Source organism: Lithobates pipiens, unplaced genomic scaffold (genome assembly GCF_037356315.1).
Source record: "Lithobates pipiens isolate NorthernLeopardFrog02 unplaced genomic scaffold, aLitPip1_a1.2 Scaffold_23, whole genome shotgun sequence".
NCBI classification, from domain to species: domain Eukaryota; kingdom Metazoa; phylum Chordata; class Amphibia; order Anura; family Ranidae; genus Lithobates; species Lithobates pipiens.
In genome coordinates, this window is record NW_027507785.1 from 77,403,285 (window position 1) to 77,420,229 (window position 16,945).

Genomic DNA, 16,945 nt, shown 5'->3' on the forward strand with positions numbered 1-16,945 from the left:
TTTAAGAATAGGTTTAAAAAGGAGGAAGAAGTTACAAGAGAGTGAAGGCCAGTTAGCTATAAGGGGTCCTGGATGCCCTGTTGTTTTGCCATGGAAGGGCAAATTGAAATCTTTTTACCTATAGCCATGTATTGCTAAAACTTAGCAATGCATAACCTAGGTGCACCATGAAATGAAGTCAATCGCTACATCTGTCTGAAGTTCCTGCTGACATATGATCTTAGTGCCCCGAAGATCTTAGAAAACAAGTGGCCCCATTAAACCAGTTCTGAAAAAGTTATGCAGGCTGCAATTGCTGACCTCCTTTTGAAAAGGTTGATGTTCAGGCTGTTGCTGATCTGTTTTAAGTATGCAGATCATGATTACAATATACATGGCCAGAGACACTGAAATGGCCGATAGTAGTAAGCTAAGAGCAATCTATTGCCCGGCCAGTCAGTAAACAGCTGAAGGAGAAATGGGGGACTCAGTGCTAATGTCAATGTAGTAGTTTTACTTACATTAATTTGCTTCATACGGACTTTATTCTGGATTTGCTTCCTTTTGGCCTCAGCATAGATGGCCCGCTTCTGAAGTTGTTCATTATAAAGGAAGACGATCCTCTCTTTCTCTCTCTGTTGGGGGAAAAAAAAGGAAACGATCAGAAAAGACGTTCAAACACATTTAAAGATCTAATGGCACTAAGTGATTACATACATAATGATTGTTGGGTACGTTAAAATGGGTTTTACACACATTACCTCAACTCACCAGAGAGGTGTAAATGGGCCCTTAAAGTTTTTATATGAGACTTACCTCTGGATAGTAATAAGATGCTATGACTCGGCGCAGGCGATTTAAGTAGACTTGAAGGAACGTAAACAGAATTCGTCCAAATATGGGTAGACAGGTTATGGCGTAATCCCAGAATGTCAGCTTAGTTGGTCTCAGGAGGCACACTATGGGAAAGAGATTAGAACAAATTAGAACAATCAAGAATTATAAAATATATACAGATACAATAAATGTCCACTAAGTTTGTATTTGCTAAATCTAAAATGAGCTGTAGCAGCAGATTTGCAGATTCTAGCCACTCTCTTTTCTACATAGATTTGTAGAGTAACTCACAAAGGGTGTGTTAGACCTCTGCAAGGAGACCACTGCTTCCACATAAAGAGCAAGGCTCCTTCTTTGTAGCATGCTGGCAAGGGGAGGCTTTTCTACTAAAGCTGATTTCTAAACAGTATCTATTAAAGTGTTTGTTAACCTAAAAAAAAAAAAAAATACAAAAAAAAAAATATCCTGTCCCTTTATGCTCCATGCACACTGAAGCTCGAAAAAGCTTTTTCTGGACGCCAGATTGCTGGCAGAAAACGCTGGTTGAAAAGGGTGCTTTTAACAGCATTTTGTACTCGCGTTTATGGGCATTTTTAATAAAAATACACATAGGGCACTCCTAAAAACCCACAGTGCATTCCAAACTCCCACAATGTATTGAAAAAATAGAACGCCGAACACTAATTAACGCGTGTTTATGAGCGTTTATCGGAGGTTGTCGTTTTTTGGCAGTGAAAAACAGCACTTTGAACGCAAATTTCTGGCGTTCAGACAAAAGCCCATAAATTCCACTGCTCATTAAAGCTAAAAAATATCCATGTGTGCATGGACACATAAGCTAACATAGAGTGGAGTTTATCGGCTTTAAAAAAAAACACCCAAACTCCAATAAACTGCAGTTTATGAGCTCCAGTGTGCATGGAGCCTTAAAGCATGTTAAACAGCACAGTGCTTATGCTGTGTCATTTGTCCCCCTGTATCCCCTGAAAAATACTTGTCTGATCCTGCCAGTTACTACCCCCCCCTCTGTACGCTGACCATGGTATATAAAGGCTGCTGAGCCCTGACACTGTGGTCAGCATACATGCCTTCATCATCCGCAGCTCTCCTGTCTCTCCTCTGTCCTCTCACCCCCCTCCCTGCCTGTTGGCTCCTGTGACAGTGCCCAACCCCGCAACTCAGGAGCTCCTGTCTGTGTGTTTTATGAAAAAAAATGCCTCCTGTGCCGTATATTCAGAGCAACTCCCCGCGATCATGTGACCGGCTGGCTCTCTTCTCCTCTTAGCAATCTGGCTGTAATCAGTGGGAGAATCTTAGCATTGCCCACTGCATCTGCAGCCGGGCAGAGGCGAGAGCCATGATCATGGGGAGCTGCGTTGAAGTACGGTAAAGGAGGCATTTGTGTTTTATAAAACACAAAGACAGGAGCTCCTGTCATTAGGGAACAAGGAGGATTATGTAAAGTTGGCAAAGTGGGTTAACACCCACTTTAAATACTCTGCCCTCAAATGGAGTCGTTGGCGTGCAACAGCCTTTCTTCCTCTAGTGTCTGCAAAATTCTAACAGGGTAAGTCAATCTTTGCATACTTACTTTCATTGCTGCTGGTCTCAAATGTATTTGATGTTGAATTTAGAATGCCAACTGTTCTTCTTAACAAGTTCGCCATCAAGGTGTCTCCTCCCACCTCGACCTCCAGTTTGTGATTGCCTGTTGAGAGAATATGCAAGATTAGAACAAGGTGACAAGTTTTGAGTAAAAGATATGACCATTATCTGTAATATATTTAGTCTCTCTGGCCCTGCAATTAGGAATATCATTCTGTATGCTTCATAATAATCCCCCCCCCAGGCTCTGCCACAGTTGGGACTCTGATGAGCATCAATATAAATCAGCAGCCAAACCTTAAGAGCTTTCAGCTTCCCCAGCTGGTGAATCTCCGAGGCCAAGTGTGTAGGGTAGTTCACCCAGCGCATGCTAGGCCCCAATCAGGCTTCTGGGCCCAGCAGCATAAACAGTCCACAAGCAACCTGCAGGATTTAGCCTGAGGCAAGTGAGCAAGTACATGGCCTCCCAAAATATTTATACCCTCCCCCATCATGCCCCAGCAGCCTGGCCCTCCTAATAGGATACCTGGGGGAAATATTAATATTTAAACTGCAACCTCACTGAGCTTAGAGAGAAACCAAATGCACAACTATACAAATCAAAAATTAGGCTGACTACCACCCAGCCAAACACTAAACTTAGATACGGTATGTATGCAATTTGTGCTACCCATGGATAAAGTGACCTGTGATATTACCATCCCCTTATGAGGAAAGGAGATACTTACTTGCAAAGATGTAGGAAATATATGAATGCTTCCTTATTATATCGAGAAAGTGAAAGAGGATCCTGTCGAACATTAATAGGAGAATAAGAACTCCTACGAGTATGACACATATGCATATGTCCGATCTCTGTAGAAAAGAGACAGAAGAGAAAAGAGAAGAAGACAACAGTCAGATTTAAAATTTCAGTACAATACCCAAAATAGAAAGAATAATAATTAATATATATATATATATATATATATATATATTTTTTTTTTTTTATAACTGTACAGTGTACTCACTATTAATGCCATCTCTGATGTTTGGATTTTGAGATTAAAAGGCGCAATTAATTTTGATCTTTCATCTTTCCTCATCGGCAGTAGATATCTTTTTTTCTGCAAAGACAAAATAGGAAAATCAGTTAATCTCTTGATTCAAGTTTAAATTCAAACTGAATGATCAGAGCCATAGATATAGATGTAGAATTACTTACTCGTGTCCTATGTCTTGTATCAATCTGTCGGAAGTAAGTCGTCACATAGAAGTTGTCGTGTCGGATGTCCGTATTATACAGCTTGATGTAGTTGAAGGCCCTGTAAAGGTAAAAGATATTTGTAAGATGAACTGACATGTACAAATTATCTGATAAAAATGGATGTATGTATATTCCTTCCAATCCTAAAAAAAAGTGTCTTCTGTTTATTAACTAGGAGCCATTAATGTTTACGTTGTCATGATCTCCACCTCGCCCAATCAGAGAGCCCTCAAGTGTTTTCCTAATAGCACCCATGCCCAGCGAGAGACCTCCAATGTTCACTAAGCAGCAAAGCAGCTGCTTGGCAAGGGAACTGGAAGCTAGCGACAATCGCTGTAGTAGCAGTTACTTCTGCCGTGATTTCCAGCTTCTATGGGTATCAGCCAGGTATGAAATATGCATACTTATATTGTTCCAAGCTATACCAATGTGACCTGGTAAAAATATGCATATCTAAACTTCAAGCTCCACGGCGGAGTATATTGATTTTTTTTATGTCCCCTAGACCAGTGGTTCTCAATCCTGTCCTCAAGTACCCCCAACAGGCCATGTTTGCAGGTTTTCCTTTATCTTGCACAGGTGCTTTAAATCAGAGTCAATGGCATGAGAACCACTGCCCTAGACCTACGTAAATGAGTAACCAGCTCTTGCTGTGTAGGTGCAGCCTCACCGCAAGAGATCATCTTTATATTTTGTAGAGTTAATGAAGAGTGTGGAGGGTGGGGCCGAGCTGCACTCTGTGTGTGAATGGACAATGTTCATTCACAGGAGCGTGGCTCGGGAATAAGCCTGCTCCAGTGCCCCCCATAGCATGAAGCTTGTTATTGGGGGGCAGGAGGGAGGAGCCAGGGCCAATAATGGGAGACCCAAAAAAAAAAAAGAAGAGGCTCAGGGTTGCTCTGTGCAAAACCATTGCATAAAGCAGGTAAGTATAAAAAATATTTTTTTTAATTACAAATTTTAGTCACTTTAAGCCAGCCATAGATGGTTTGAATCTCAACCAATTCACCAGGGACCAGGCAAAATTGAATCCGTGTATGAGCATACTGATTGTACCCGTCAATCCACTGATAGATTTGGGTACAACCAGCATGTCAGATGTCTATCATGCAAATATAGCCACTAGCAACGATCATTGTGTTCTGTCAGTAGGAATGACTCTCCATGCCCCCCCCCCTCCCCCGTTGGGACAACACAATAGCACTGCAGATGGGATTCCTTTCCCTCAACACTGATTGTGGGGGAGTTAAGCAATTCTCTTTCCTGCAATCCGTGGTTGCAGACAAGAAAATCACATTATCTATGGGCTGCCTTAGACTTTAAAATATATCTAAACCCAAGAACAAAAGTGTAATATATCACAGCTTATCAATCTTTAGATGTGATGGCTGCATTTGTGTTTTTTAGCTTTATTTTCAGTAGCCAATCCTGCCTGTAACCATTTTTCTCTCCTGGGCTGACAATGGTCGCTTGCTGTAATTTAAATGTAATGGAGCAGCATTGTCACCCTAAGCTGCTTTTCTAATTTTCTAAGTACACATACCTTACCTCACCTAATCTCCATTACTTGGGGGAGAGAGCTGTTCAATAGTTAACAGCAAAGAAAGCTGATAATATTTTTGAGATTTTAGGTCAGTGTGTAGCAAGTGACAAAGAACCCATAAATCTCATAATTAAAAGGTACTCAGCTGTACTTACAAATAATGTTCTAAGTGTGAAAAATGAAAACAAATGCAGCCACCAAGCCTAAGAACCGATATGCTGCTGTATATCAGATATTTGTTCTTCTTGTTTACTTCTTATATCTTGCCAAAGTCAGTTTGAAATGTTTAACTGAAGACTCCCTGCCAATTATCATGTGTGGTAATCCCTAGGTATTGTGTACAGAGACACTTTTAGAAAGTTTATGGCTTACTTACGTGTAGAAGATGAAGATGAAGGTGAGCACAAGGATGCCCTTCAGGAAAGCTGTAAATTCTTGCAATATCGCACCTCTCCTTTCAACGGCCGTTAAGATCTTGTCCTTCATACTTATCTTGCCTAGATTTTCTCCTGCACCAACATCGTCTTCCTTCTGTTAAGATAAAAGGGGAGTTAAGTAAAACATATGATAGAAACACTTGGTCCTACTGTTAAAAAAAAAAAAAAAAACTCCAGAAGAAGGGTTAATGAGCATTACCCATGCAAAGAACTTTAGCTAACACACTTACTTCTTTGATCAGTTTGCTGGAAATCCCACTGCCCACATTGGTTACGGCCGAGTTGGCTTGATCGTATACCTCTCCAAAGTAACTTTCAATAGGAACACGTTTCTTGCACCACGATTCTCCGACTAAAAAAAGAAAGAAATGATCCATCGTGAAATACAAATTATAGAAGACACTGTCAACAGACGTATGTTATTTCTTTTACAGATCAATATGTTGTAATGGAAGCTGATAACTATGTCTAGTTTAGTAAAACCTAAGGGCCCTTTCACATTGGAGGAGCTATCAGGTTCATTTTTTCAGGCAGACCACATCGGACCCTCCAGTCTCCTCTATGGAGCAGTGGGTGTCAATGGACATCCAATCCAATTCTATTGCAGCAAAATCGCACCGCGATTTAGGTGCCATTAAAAATAGACGGCACACAAACCCGCGTGTGCAGTACAATTTGCGATTCCAAACTGCTGGATGTAGCAATGTTATTTTTGCTTCATTGTAACTTCACTTGTTTATCTACAGATGATAAAAAGGGCGACCTTTCATTTACATATAGACCCCTTTCACACTGGGGCGTTTTTAAGGCGTTTTTCATGCGCTTCAGCGTTAAAAAATACGCCTGAAAGAAGCTGCAACTGCAATCCCAATGTAAACGCCCGAGTGCTTTCACACCGAGATCCCTTTCATACTGGGGCGTTTTTCAGGCGCTTCAGCGTTAAAAAATACGCCTGAAAGAAGCTGCAACTGCAATCCCAATGTAAACGCCCGAGTGCTTTCACACCAAGGCGCTGCGCTGGCAGGGCATCAAAAAAAGTCCTGCAAGCAGCTTCTTTGCAGCGCTTTTGGAGCGGTGAATAAAGCGCCCCTTCCCATTGAAATCAATGAGAAGCGCCTGTAAAACGCCAGAAAAACGCCTGAAAAACGCTATTGGCAGCAGCGTTTTGTGGGCGCTTTTAACCCTTTATTTGGCCACTAGCAGGGGTTAAAAGCGCCCCAATAACGCTCGAAAAACGCTGGTAAAGCGCTGCTAGTTTAAGCGGCGCTTTACGAGCGTTTTTCGGGCGCTGACATTGTGAAAGGGTTCTTAAAGCACTTGGGCTTTCACATTGGGACTGCAGATGAGGCTTCTTTCAAGCGCTTTACAGGCGCTTTTTTTAACGCTAAAGCGCCTGAAAAACGCCTGAAAAACGCCCCAGTGTGAAAGGGGTCATAATGTCAGTTACAGCAGCCTTGCAAGTATGGACCCGCTCACACAGGTATTCTGATCAGTTTTTCAGGTGTCAGTTTTTCAGGTGGGCCTGATCGGAAATTCCCTGCAGCCCTATGGACAGGCAGATGTCTGTTTACACCCACCTACCTCCAAGTTTGTACAGGTCTGGCCAAAACAAAAAAAAAAAAGGAAAAGGCTGTCTCCTTTTTCCATTTTTCTGGACCTAAATGTGATGGATCAGAGGTAGCCTGATGTAAACTGACATCAGAGTCTGTTTATACCCAGACACCCAAATAGCTGTCACAGGTCCGCTGGGCACAAACTGAATGGGTACAAATGTAAAAATACTGACATCCATTCGGCTCCAATTCAGTAGGGGATCTACTCTACTCCTACTCCCATAACAAACATTGCACACAAAAAAAAAAAATCTTATACTAATTTGCTATTGTAAGTAATGACAAAGATATCTTGGAATCAATAGGCCAATAGCTAAAATGCAAACATTGCTGTGGTCCACAAGGGGTATACAGGTATAAATGTTGCTCTGGTTAATGTCTAAATTAAATTTTTAAAGGTAAATATTATGTCACTGGAAAAAGTACTTACTGTTTAAAATGGAACACAGAATTGAAAGCTTCATGGGTAAGCACAGGAGGTCGTTTAGGAGGGGCAATGCAATTGCCCTCATGCATTCACCATGTTTTATTTCAAACCACTCTTCACATTTGCTGACGCCAAGGGAGATGATATCTGTAAAGAAAGAGAAAGACAACGTTTTTTGAGAAATTAATACATTTTTTTGAAATGTTATTTCAATATTTTTAATTCTTAAGATGACTTGGTATCTCCACAGTATGGTGTCGAGATAAAAATGTTACCAATTCCAAGAGATCTCATACTTACATTCACAGCGCAACATAGTCTTGACATCAAACTTTTTCTGTGTTTTTGTCGTCCTTTTCTTTTGTAGCAGCTGTTCCTCTTTCTGAACATCATACCCTTTTTTACCCTCGACTTCTTCTTTGGTGTCTGTAAATGAAGACTTCACTTCTGTTCCGATGTCCTTAAACTTTCCCGTTTCTTTCTAGAAAACATAATAGAGAACATGTTTAGATTCCAGTCTTTAGTTATTTTGTACCCCCCAAATGAAAGACACCCTAAATTAAAGTCTGTGGAATGAATATACTAGGACCGTGTTAAGAAAATGACTTTACTGGCCAGACATGGGAAGATCTGCTCTGGGTTTGGCAATAATATGCCATGGTGTGAATGAGCCCTAAATGCGCTTGACAACAACACATGGTTTAGGCACTATAGGGTCAGGGCCCTGATTGTGTGTGTATGATATGGGTTGTGTTTCTATGGCGTGGTCCTGATTGTGTCCATATGATATGGGTTGTGTTTCCATGGCATGTTCCTGATTGTGTCAGTATGGTGCTGATTGTGTTTCTACGGCATGTTTACCCATGTTAGTATGAGATATGTGTACTTACCACAATATTTTTTAGGACACTTTTCACCGGTGCTGACAACATCTTCCACAGCAGCTTCGTGTTATTAATTTGAAGTTCTGCTGTACAGCCAATCGAACGTACCGTCTCCCAACCGTTGTTCTGGATATTTGCCAATGGACCTGTAGGAATCATAAAAAATTAAGAGAATGAGATATTTTATTATAACACATTAGGGCATATTTAGAAAGAGGTGAAGTCACTTTCAGTAAACATTCAGTAGTGGTGAATCAATCACTTGCATTTAAAACAAAGTACCAGAAAGATTCACCTGCAGAGAACAGTTGGTGAAAGTGAGATCCATTGTCCCTTTATGTAAGAACACACAGTAATCAGTCTAATACTTACCTGCATATATACCGGCGATAACGAAGACGAGTATTAATGCGCGTCCTTCCTGTCCCACGACACCGGGCAGCATGAGCAGGGTGGAGCATTTGAAAACGATGGATAAGCCCCACCCACAAGCACAAGTAACTAAAGAGGCAAACAAAAGAAAAACAGGTTATAGGTATAATTACATTGTCATGGGGGGTACAAAAAATGATAATTAAAATAGAACTTCAGCCAAAACATTTTTTTAAATTTGGGATAGGGTAAGAAAAGGAGGATTCTTCTTCTGGGTTTTTTATTGCTGGAAGTTTCCTTGTTGGGGAGATTTCCCCTGAAATCTCCCCAACAAGGCTGAGTCTTTGCCAGGCTGCTACTGCTATCTTAGAGATTTTCCCTCATTCGGCCCCTTTCTTAGCGTTCCGATTGGGCCTGTCAGTCCATTTTTCAGGCACCCTCCAATCTGCTCTCTGGAGCAGCAGGTGTAAATGGCCTTTACTGTCCGTTTACACCTGCCTACCTCCCCTCCGATCCACCAAAAACAAAAGGAAGAGGATCCGTTCCCTACCGCCTGGGCGTATTGGATTGGAGGGCAGTCGGGTGTAAACGGACAGCCGGGCCATTTACATCCAACTTCTCATAGAGCAGAGCCGGCTGTAGAGCAGGCTGTAGATCGGACATGGACCTGTCATCCTCCTACTTTGCGGGGGATCAGCGGACAGATCCCCTGCTGAGCAAGCGGATCACAACCGGAGTTCACACCGTGTGAAAGGGGCCATTTTAGTTCTTGGGACAGTGGTGACCCGGACAGGAAATAAGGGGAATTATATATGGGAGTACTAATAGTAGGGAGACACATAGCAAAGAAGAACCTGTCATTGATTCTAACCCTTTCCAAAACCAAAAATATTTTAACTGTCATTTTATTTTGCATATCAGACATGAATGAGGATAAATGTATAATGTAGATACATACCTGCTAGAAAGAATAAAATTGGCAATTTCATTTCATATGGCAGTTTTAGTCCATCAATCAGAGAGAGGTAGATGGCTGTTGAAGAGAACAAAGGAGAACATGGTCAATTATCAAAATGAATACAGAACAGACACTCATTGGGGTTGATTTACCAAAACTGGAGAGTGCAATATCTGGTACAGATCTGCACAGAAACCAATCAGCTTCCAGGTTTTATCATCAAAGCTTAACTGAACAAACTGAAGTTAGAAGCTGATTGGTTACTATGCAGAGCTGTGCCAGATTCCGAGTGATTCAGTTTTAGTGAATCAACCCCATTATATGCATAATGGTCAAAATTTTAAAGTGACCCTGTCACTACGGGGTTAATACTACAGTATGGCCAGCCTGTCCCATGTCTTCATACTCCTCTGGTTTGCTGGCCACTGCAGGTATTGCAAACCTCAGGTGTCTGAATGCCGGCTCCCCATCACCACGATGTGGTCTCTTCTAAACTGGATTTATGCCCTATAGCAGGGATCTTCAAACGACGGCCTCCAGCTGTTGCGGAACTACACATCCCATGAGCTATTGTAAAACTCTGACATTCACAGACATGATGGAAATTGTGGTTCCTGAACAACTGGAGGGCCACAGTTTGAAGAGCCCTGCCCTATAGTGGGGTGCAAGCTGGCAGAAGACACAACAGCATGTGGAGGGGGCAGCAGATATTCACACACCTTATGCCTTGTACACACGACCGGTTTTCCCGTCGGAATAAACTCTGAAGGTTTTTCCAACGGAGTTCCGATGGAATTTTACTGATACTGTCTTGCGTACACACAATCACACCAAAGTCCGACCGTCAAGAACGCAGTGATGTACAGCACGTACGACAGGACTAGAAAAAGGAAGTTCAATAGCCAGTAGCCAATAGCTTCCATCTCGTACTTGCTTCAGAGCATGCATTGTTTTTGGTCCGTCGGAACAGCATACAGACGTGTGGTTTTCCCAATAGGAATTGGTTCCGTCGGAAATATTTAGAACATGTTCTATTTCTAGGTCCATCAAAATTTGACGTAAAAAAGTCCAATGGGGCGTACACACAATTGGAAAATACGATGAAAAGCTCCATCTGACTTTTTCTGCCGGACATTCCGGGCATAAGAGGGTTCAAAACCTGCAGTGGCCAGAATCAGCAAAGCAGAGGAGTTTGAATACACAGGCCACCATAAAGGTGCATCTTTTTTTAATCAGCTAGCCTTAAAGCGGAGGTTCACCCTAAAGTGGACCTTCCGCTCATCGGAACCCTCCCCCCCTCCGGTGCCACAATCGGCACCTTTCAGGGGGGAGGGGGGTGCAGTTACCTGGATAATCCAGGTAACTGCACCCACTTCCGGGATAGCTCTCTGCGGAAAGGGGCGTAACTTACGCCCCTTTCCGCAAGTGCCCGCCCCTTCCCGCAATTGCCCCGCTGCCTGCTGGGAAACACACAGATCCCAGAGGCAGCAGGGACCGTCCTTATTGCGCAGCGTGATTCGCGCATGCGCAGTAGGGAACCGGGAAATGAAGCCGAAAGGCTCCATTTCCTGATTCCCATACCCAAGATGGCGGCGGCAGGACCCGACAGAGCGATCTAGAGATCGGCTTCGGGTGCCGACATCGCGGGCGCGCTGGACAGGTAAGTGTCACTATTTTAAAAGTCAGCAGCTGCAGTATTTGTAGCTGCTGGCTTTTAAAAAAAAAAAAAAAACGCGGAGTCCCGGTGGACTCCCGCTTTAATTTAGTATTGACCTTGCAGTGACTGGTCCCTGTAGGATCATTTTCAGGGACACTGTTGCCCAACTATTATATCTGAACATGCCATACATATCATCGCAGGTCCAAAAATCAGCAGCAAGAACAAATACAGAAAACCTGGGGCAGTCCCTGAAAATCTAAGAGATATGAAAACTATGCATATGTTCCACTATAAATAAGTTTAAGAAATGAATTGTATTCTTACCCACTCCCATCAAGCTTCCGATGCCAAATCCAAGGAAGAACTTTGCTAATTTAAAATCATTTATTTCCCCAAATAGGAATTTGGTGAGAAATAAGGGAAAAGCAAAGTCTGCAAATCGTTTCAAACCTAAAAAAAAAAGAAAAGAGAGATAATTGTTAGAACATTTCATTGATTCTTCTATTCTATTTAAGAATTTTCTATCAAAGATGTTTAGTTTTGTATCAGGTTCCCTTTAGGGGTCCAGTATAAGCAGGTGTGGGCAACTGTGGCCCTCCAGCTGCTGTGGATCTACATGTCCCATTATGCCTCTTGCTTGTCATGCTTGTAACTGTCTGTCTTGCAATGCTTTGGAGACTTGCAACCACACATCCCAGAGACATTGCAAGACTGACAGTTAAAAGCATGACAGGCGGAGGCATGATGGGACTTGTAGTTCCACAACAGCTGGAGGGCTGCAGTTGCCTGTGTTACAATCAGAAGATTCCTAGCAGGTACAGTATGGCTTCCAATCTTCTATTGCAGAAGAGACATCCCGAGTCTGTCCTGCAATACCAGCCTGCCTTCTAGCAATTTTCTTTATAAGGCTTACATTCACATGCGAATAAACAAGTTCCTGCACAATGATCAGTGAATGAATGAATGAATGAATGAAATACTTATATAGCGCACAATGCGAACTGAATCGCCTCTATCAGTAAATAGTTGCATAAAATTGTCCTGGTTCTTTTTTTTTCCCAATACTTCTGGCATAGGTGTGTATATATAGTGGGGGGGGGGGGGGATTTACTAAAACCAGTGAATCTGGTGTAGCTGTGTATGGTAGCCAATCGCCTTCCAACTTTAGCTTGTTCAATGAAGCTTTGATAATAAGCCCCTGTTCACACCAGATGTGACTACTTCAGAGCGATTCGAAAGCCAACGGTCAGGGCGTCTTGCCGACATCTGTGTGATTTCATGCCAGATGTCAATGCACGCCGCACCAAAAATGGTGCAAGAACTTTTTTTCAAATCGGTGCAAGTCAGGGTTGTGACGTTTTGAACGGTTCCATAGGCACAAATAGGGTGCGAAGTGCCTTGCAATTTTGAACTGTAAAATCGCATGATGAATTGCACTGGTGTGAACGGGGGCTAAGACCTGGAAGTTGATTGGTTACTATGCAGAGCTGCACTGCAATCTGTGTGCTCTAGTTTTAGTAAATCCCTCCCAGGATGTCCAGATTTTTTGGATTCCATGTTAGAGATCTTAACGCAGGGCATGTTCACACACAAAAATGTGTGAGCTGTTATTTGTAGAAATAACAACCTGCACAGCCGTTGTCCTGTATATGGGGTGTACAGTGCAGGCAATGTCAGTGTGTTGTACAACACCCAGCTCTGGGGTTATGGGAGAAGCAAAAAAAAACGAGAAAATTTAAAAATAAACTGTCAGCTGGAAGTAATCATGTAATGTATCACTAAATTACCAGGAAAATATTTCTAAATACCCCCCTATATTACACTCAATGGAAATATATATATATATATATATATATATATATATATATATATATATATATATATATATATATATATATATATATTAAATATTATAATATATATATATATATTCATCATAGAAAGGGAATTAACATTTGTATACATATATAACATTCCCATATTCATATTTTACATATAATATATATATATATATATATATATATATATATATATATATATATATATAAAATATGAATATGGGAATGTTATATATGTATATAAATGTTAATTCCCTTTCTATGGTGAATATTATATATATATATATATATATATATATATATATATATATATATATAGTAAAATATGAATATGGGAATTTTCTATATGTATATAAATGTTAATTCCCTTTCTATGGTGAATATTATATATATATATATATATATATATATATATATATATATATATATATATATATATATATATATATATATATATATATATATATATATAGTAAAATATGAATATGGGAATTTTCTATATGTATATAAATGTTAATTCCCTTTCTATGGTGAATATATATATATATATATATATTCCCCATAGAGGGGGAATTAACATTTTTTATATAGGGACATACTGGAACTAAGCCGTAAGCGGCTTCATTCTGGTGTCCTGATCGTAAACACGGAAGCGAAGTCTGACGTCACTTCCCATTTACTCGGCTGCCAATGGCGCCGGTTTTAAAAAAAGCTATAGTATTCAGAATCACCGAAAACGGCGATCTGAATACTTTGACATGTAGAGGGGGGGGGGGGGGGTGGGAGGTCTGTTAGACCCCCAGATCCCTCCATAAAGAGCACCTGTCACCACCTATTACTGTCACAGGGGATGTTTACATTCCTTGTCACAGCAATAAAAGCGATCATTTTTTTTATTTTTATTTTTTAAAACAATTTAAATAATATTAAAATATTGCATCAATCGCCATTTGATTCTCTGTTAAAAAATAAATAATTATATATATAATGTTCGGGGGTTCAAAGTCATTTTCTAGCAATAAATACAGATTTTCACTTGTAAACAGAAAATGTCAGGAATAGTCATGAAAGGGTTAAAGTGTCATTTCAGCTGGAAGTGATGATGTCATCTGTCACTAATATCTGTCACATATGCAGGAAAATATTCTCAATGTGAATCTGAATATTTAGGGTTGAACTCATACTTGTACTGGCGGGTCTTTTTGGCTTCTGCGCCTTCTTTTTGCGTCCTGACTTCATCTTCCTTTTGCCGCCGGGTTTGGTGGAGTCGGCGTCACGATGGCGTTTTGTCTGTGGTTGGATCCTTGTGGTGGGCTGCACCACATCCTCCTCTTCTATATTAATGACAGCGTCTGGTCTATTGTCCTGTGTCATTTTTTTCCCCTCTCCTACTAGTAATCTATCCAAATACTAATATATCTGGTAGATCTGATGAAAATATTAATATAACCTAATAATAATAATCAGTCCTAGCACTGATTTCTGCTATCAGCAATTAATTATTGCAGAGCTCTTTGTTTGCACTCCTCTCTCTCCCTCTCCACTGCAACAAATGGCACTGCTCAGCTGTGAGAGCCTTTTATAACTGCCGTTCCTAACTGCCGTTCCTAACTGCCGTTCATAACTGCCGGCTTTTTTTTTTTTCAAATAACTTTATTGAGATGATTTCAAGCGGCAGGGCTTTTTTTTTTCAAATAACTTTATTGAGATGATTTCAAATGAACAAAACCAGTTGATTCCTAATATACACATTTGCCTAAAGCTTGCATGTTGACAGTTGATCACCATGGCAACTACAATTCAACTAACAGCTGGGATGGCAGTTATTTTTCAGGGGAGGGGGAGGGTTTGATTTTATGGTTTCAAAATGCAGTTAAAAGTGTGCTTATTGGTTTAGCTGCTTGAAACAGGAAAAAAAAAAACAACACATTTTAGCTTTTTTTTTTTTCCTGATGGAGTTGTATACCTGTAAAGAGCACCGGTCATGTACAGAATTGAGGCAGTCTGACTATCGCTTTGACATTTCCCCCCCATAATGTAATTTCATTCCGCATTCACATTTAGTATTTTGTAAATGCGTGCAAAATTGCAAGTTTATGTGTGTTTTTTCACCAAACATATAGGGCAGACCATTGATTTCAAGTGAACAATTTACCGCATTTGGGGACATTAACAACAAATGACAACACACGCGCGGCACACGTTTTTGTAAACGCATGTGTGATATTGCGCAGTTTTGTAAACATTTACAAAATGCCAAGGCTGCATTCACATTTTGCAATGTGGAAAATGCGTGCAAAATTGTGATGCATTTTTGCACATTTTTTGAAAATGTTTGTGTCAAACGCATAGGGCAGCCTATTTGAACACCAAACTTCACATGTTTTGACGCATTTTGGTGCCATTAACAATGCAATGTGCGTTTTTTGTGCGTTTTCATTAACACATATTAAATTGTGCGATTTTGCATTGCTAAGCTTCATGAAATGCTAAAACGTCAATCACATTTTGCATTTTGTGAACGTGCACAAAATCGTTCTCCGTTTTTGTACATTTGTGTGCGTGTTTTTTTATTTTTTGCATCAAATGCATAGGGGAGCACATTGATTTCAAAGGTCTGTCCTAAAAGCGGTAAAAATGCACCAAAGTAGCTTATGCAGCTTTTTGAGCATCAAACTTTGGGCATTTTGCAGCATTTGGATTGCCATTAACAATGAATGGCAAGCGCGACCCGCTTTTTTCATGCGCTTCTGTAAACACACACAAAATCTCTCAATTTTGCATGCGTCTTTACAAATTTGCTAAGGCTACGTTCAAATTTTGCACTTTGTGTGCATTTTTGTTTCAAGGGCATAGGGCAAAATTGTGCCACATCTTTGCAAGTTTGTGCACATTTTTGCATCCAATGCAGGGCTCGAGTGCTGCGGGAACGCATGGGAACGGCGTTCCCGTACTATTTCCACAGCGGGAACGCCGTTCCCATTAGCTGTCTGAGCCGGGCTGAGGCTATGCAGCGCGTAGTCCGCGCCGCTCCTCAGCCGCCGAGTGACTGGTTGCTAGGCAGGGGCCGCTCCGCATCTAGCAACCGGTCACATGACTTCGGCCGTGCACGTGGGCACGCACTGGCACGAGACCGTCAGTGTGACACACGCTGCGCGCCGGACTGTCCTCCCGCTCCCCTCTACCCAGTACCTCCTGGGGCCACAGCCGCTGCCAATACTCTGCCAATACTCTGCCAATACTCTTCAATACCCTGCCAATACTCTGCAATACCCTGCCAATACTCTGCAATACCCCATCAATACTCTGCAATACTGTGCCAATACTCTGCAATACCCTGCCAATACTCTGCCAATACACACCCTGCAATACCCTATCAATACTCTTCAATATCCTGCCAATACTCTTCAATATCCTGCCAATACTCTGCAATACATACCCGGCCAATACTCTGCAACACCCTGCCAATACTCTGCAATACCCTATCAATACTCTGCAATACTGTGCCAATACTCTGCAATACTCTGCCAATACTCTGCAATACCC

At 41.2% G+C, this 16,945-nt stretch overlaps 1 protein-coding gene across 1 annotated transcript in view; it reads right to left on the reverse strand.

The window, feature by feature from the left end:
- LOC143927121 (E3 ubiquitin-protein ligase DCST1-like) overlaps positions 1 to 16,945 on the reverse strand; it is a 104,902-nt gene that overhangs the window by 738 nt on the left and 87,219 nt on the right. The window contains exons 11-23 of the mRNA XM_077451076.1: positions 9,902 to 9,976; positions 8,944 to 9,072; positions 8,578 to 8,717; positions 7,988 to 8,168; positions 7,691 to 7,834; positions 5,878 to 5,999; positions 5,587 to 5,741; positions 3,626 to 3,725; positions 3,432 to 3,527; positions 3,150 to 3,276; positions 2,408 to 2,524; positions 796 to 938; positions 501 to 614 (exon numbers count right to left, since the gene is read on the reverse strand). Of these exons, the coding sequence (XP_077307202.1) occupies positions 501 to 614; positions 796 to 938; positions 2,408 to 2,524; positions 3,150 to 3,276; positions 3,432 to 3,527; positions 3,626 to 3,725; positions 5,587 to 5,741; positions 5,878 to 5,999; positions 7,691 to 7,834; positions 7,988 to 8,168; positions 8,578 to 8,717; positions 8,944 to 9,072; positions 9,902 to 9,976 (1,643 nt within the window). The remainder of the gene's footprint in view (positions 1 to 500; positions 615 to 795; positions 939 to 2,407; positions 2,525 to 3,149; positions 3,277 to 3,431; positions 3,528 to 3,625; positions 3,726 to 5,586; positions 5,742 to 5,877; positions 6,000 to 7,690; positions 7,835 to 7,987; positions 8,169 to 8,577; positions 8,718 to 8,943; positions 9,073 to 9,901; positions 9,977 to 16,945) is intronic.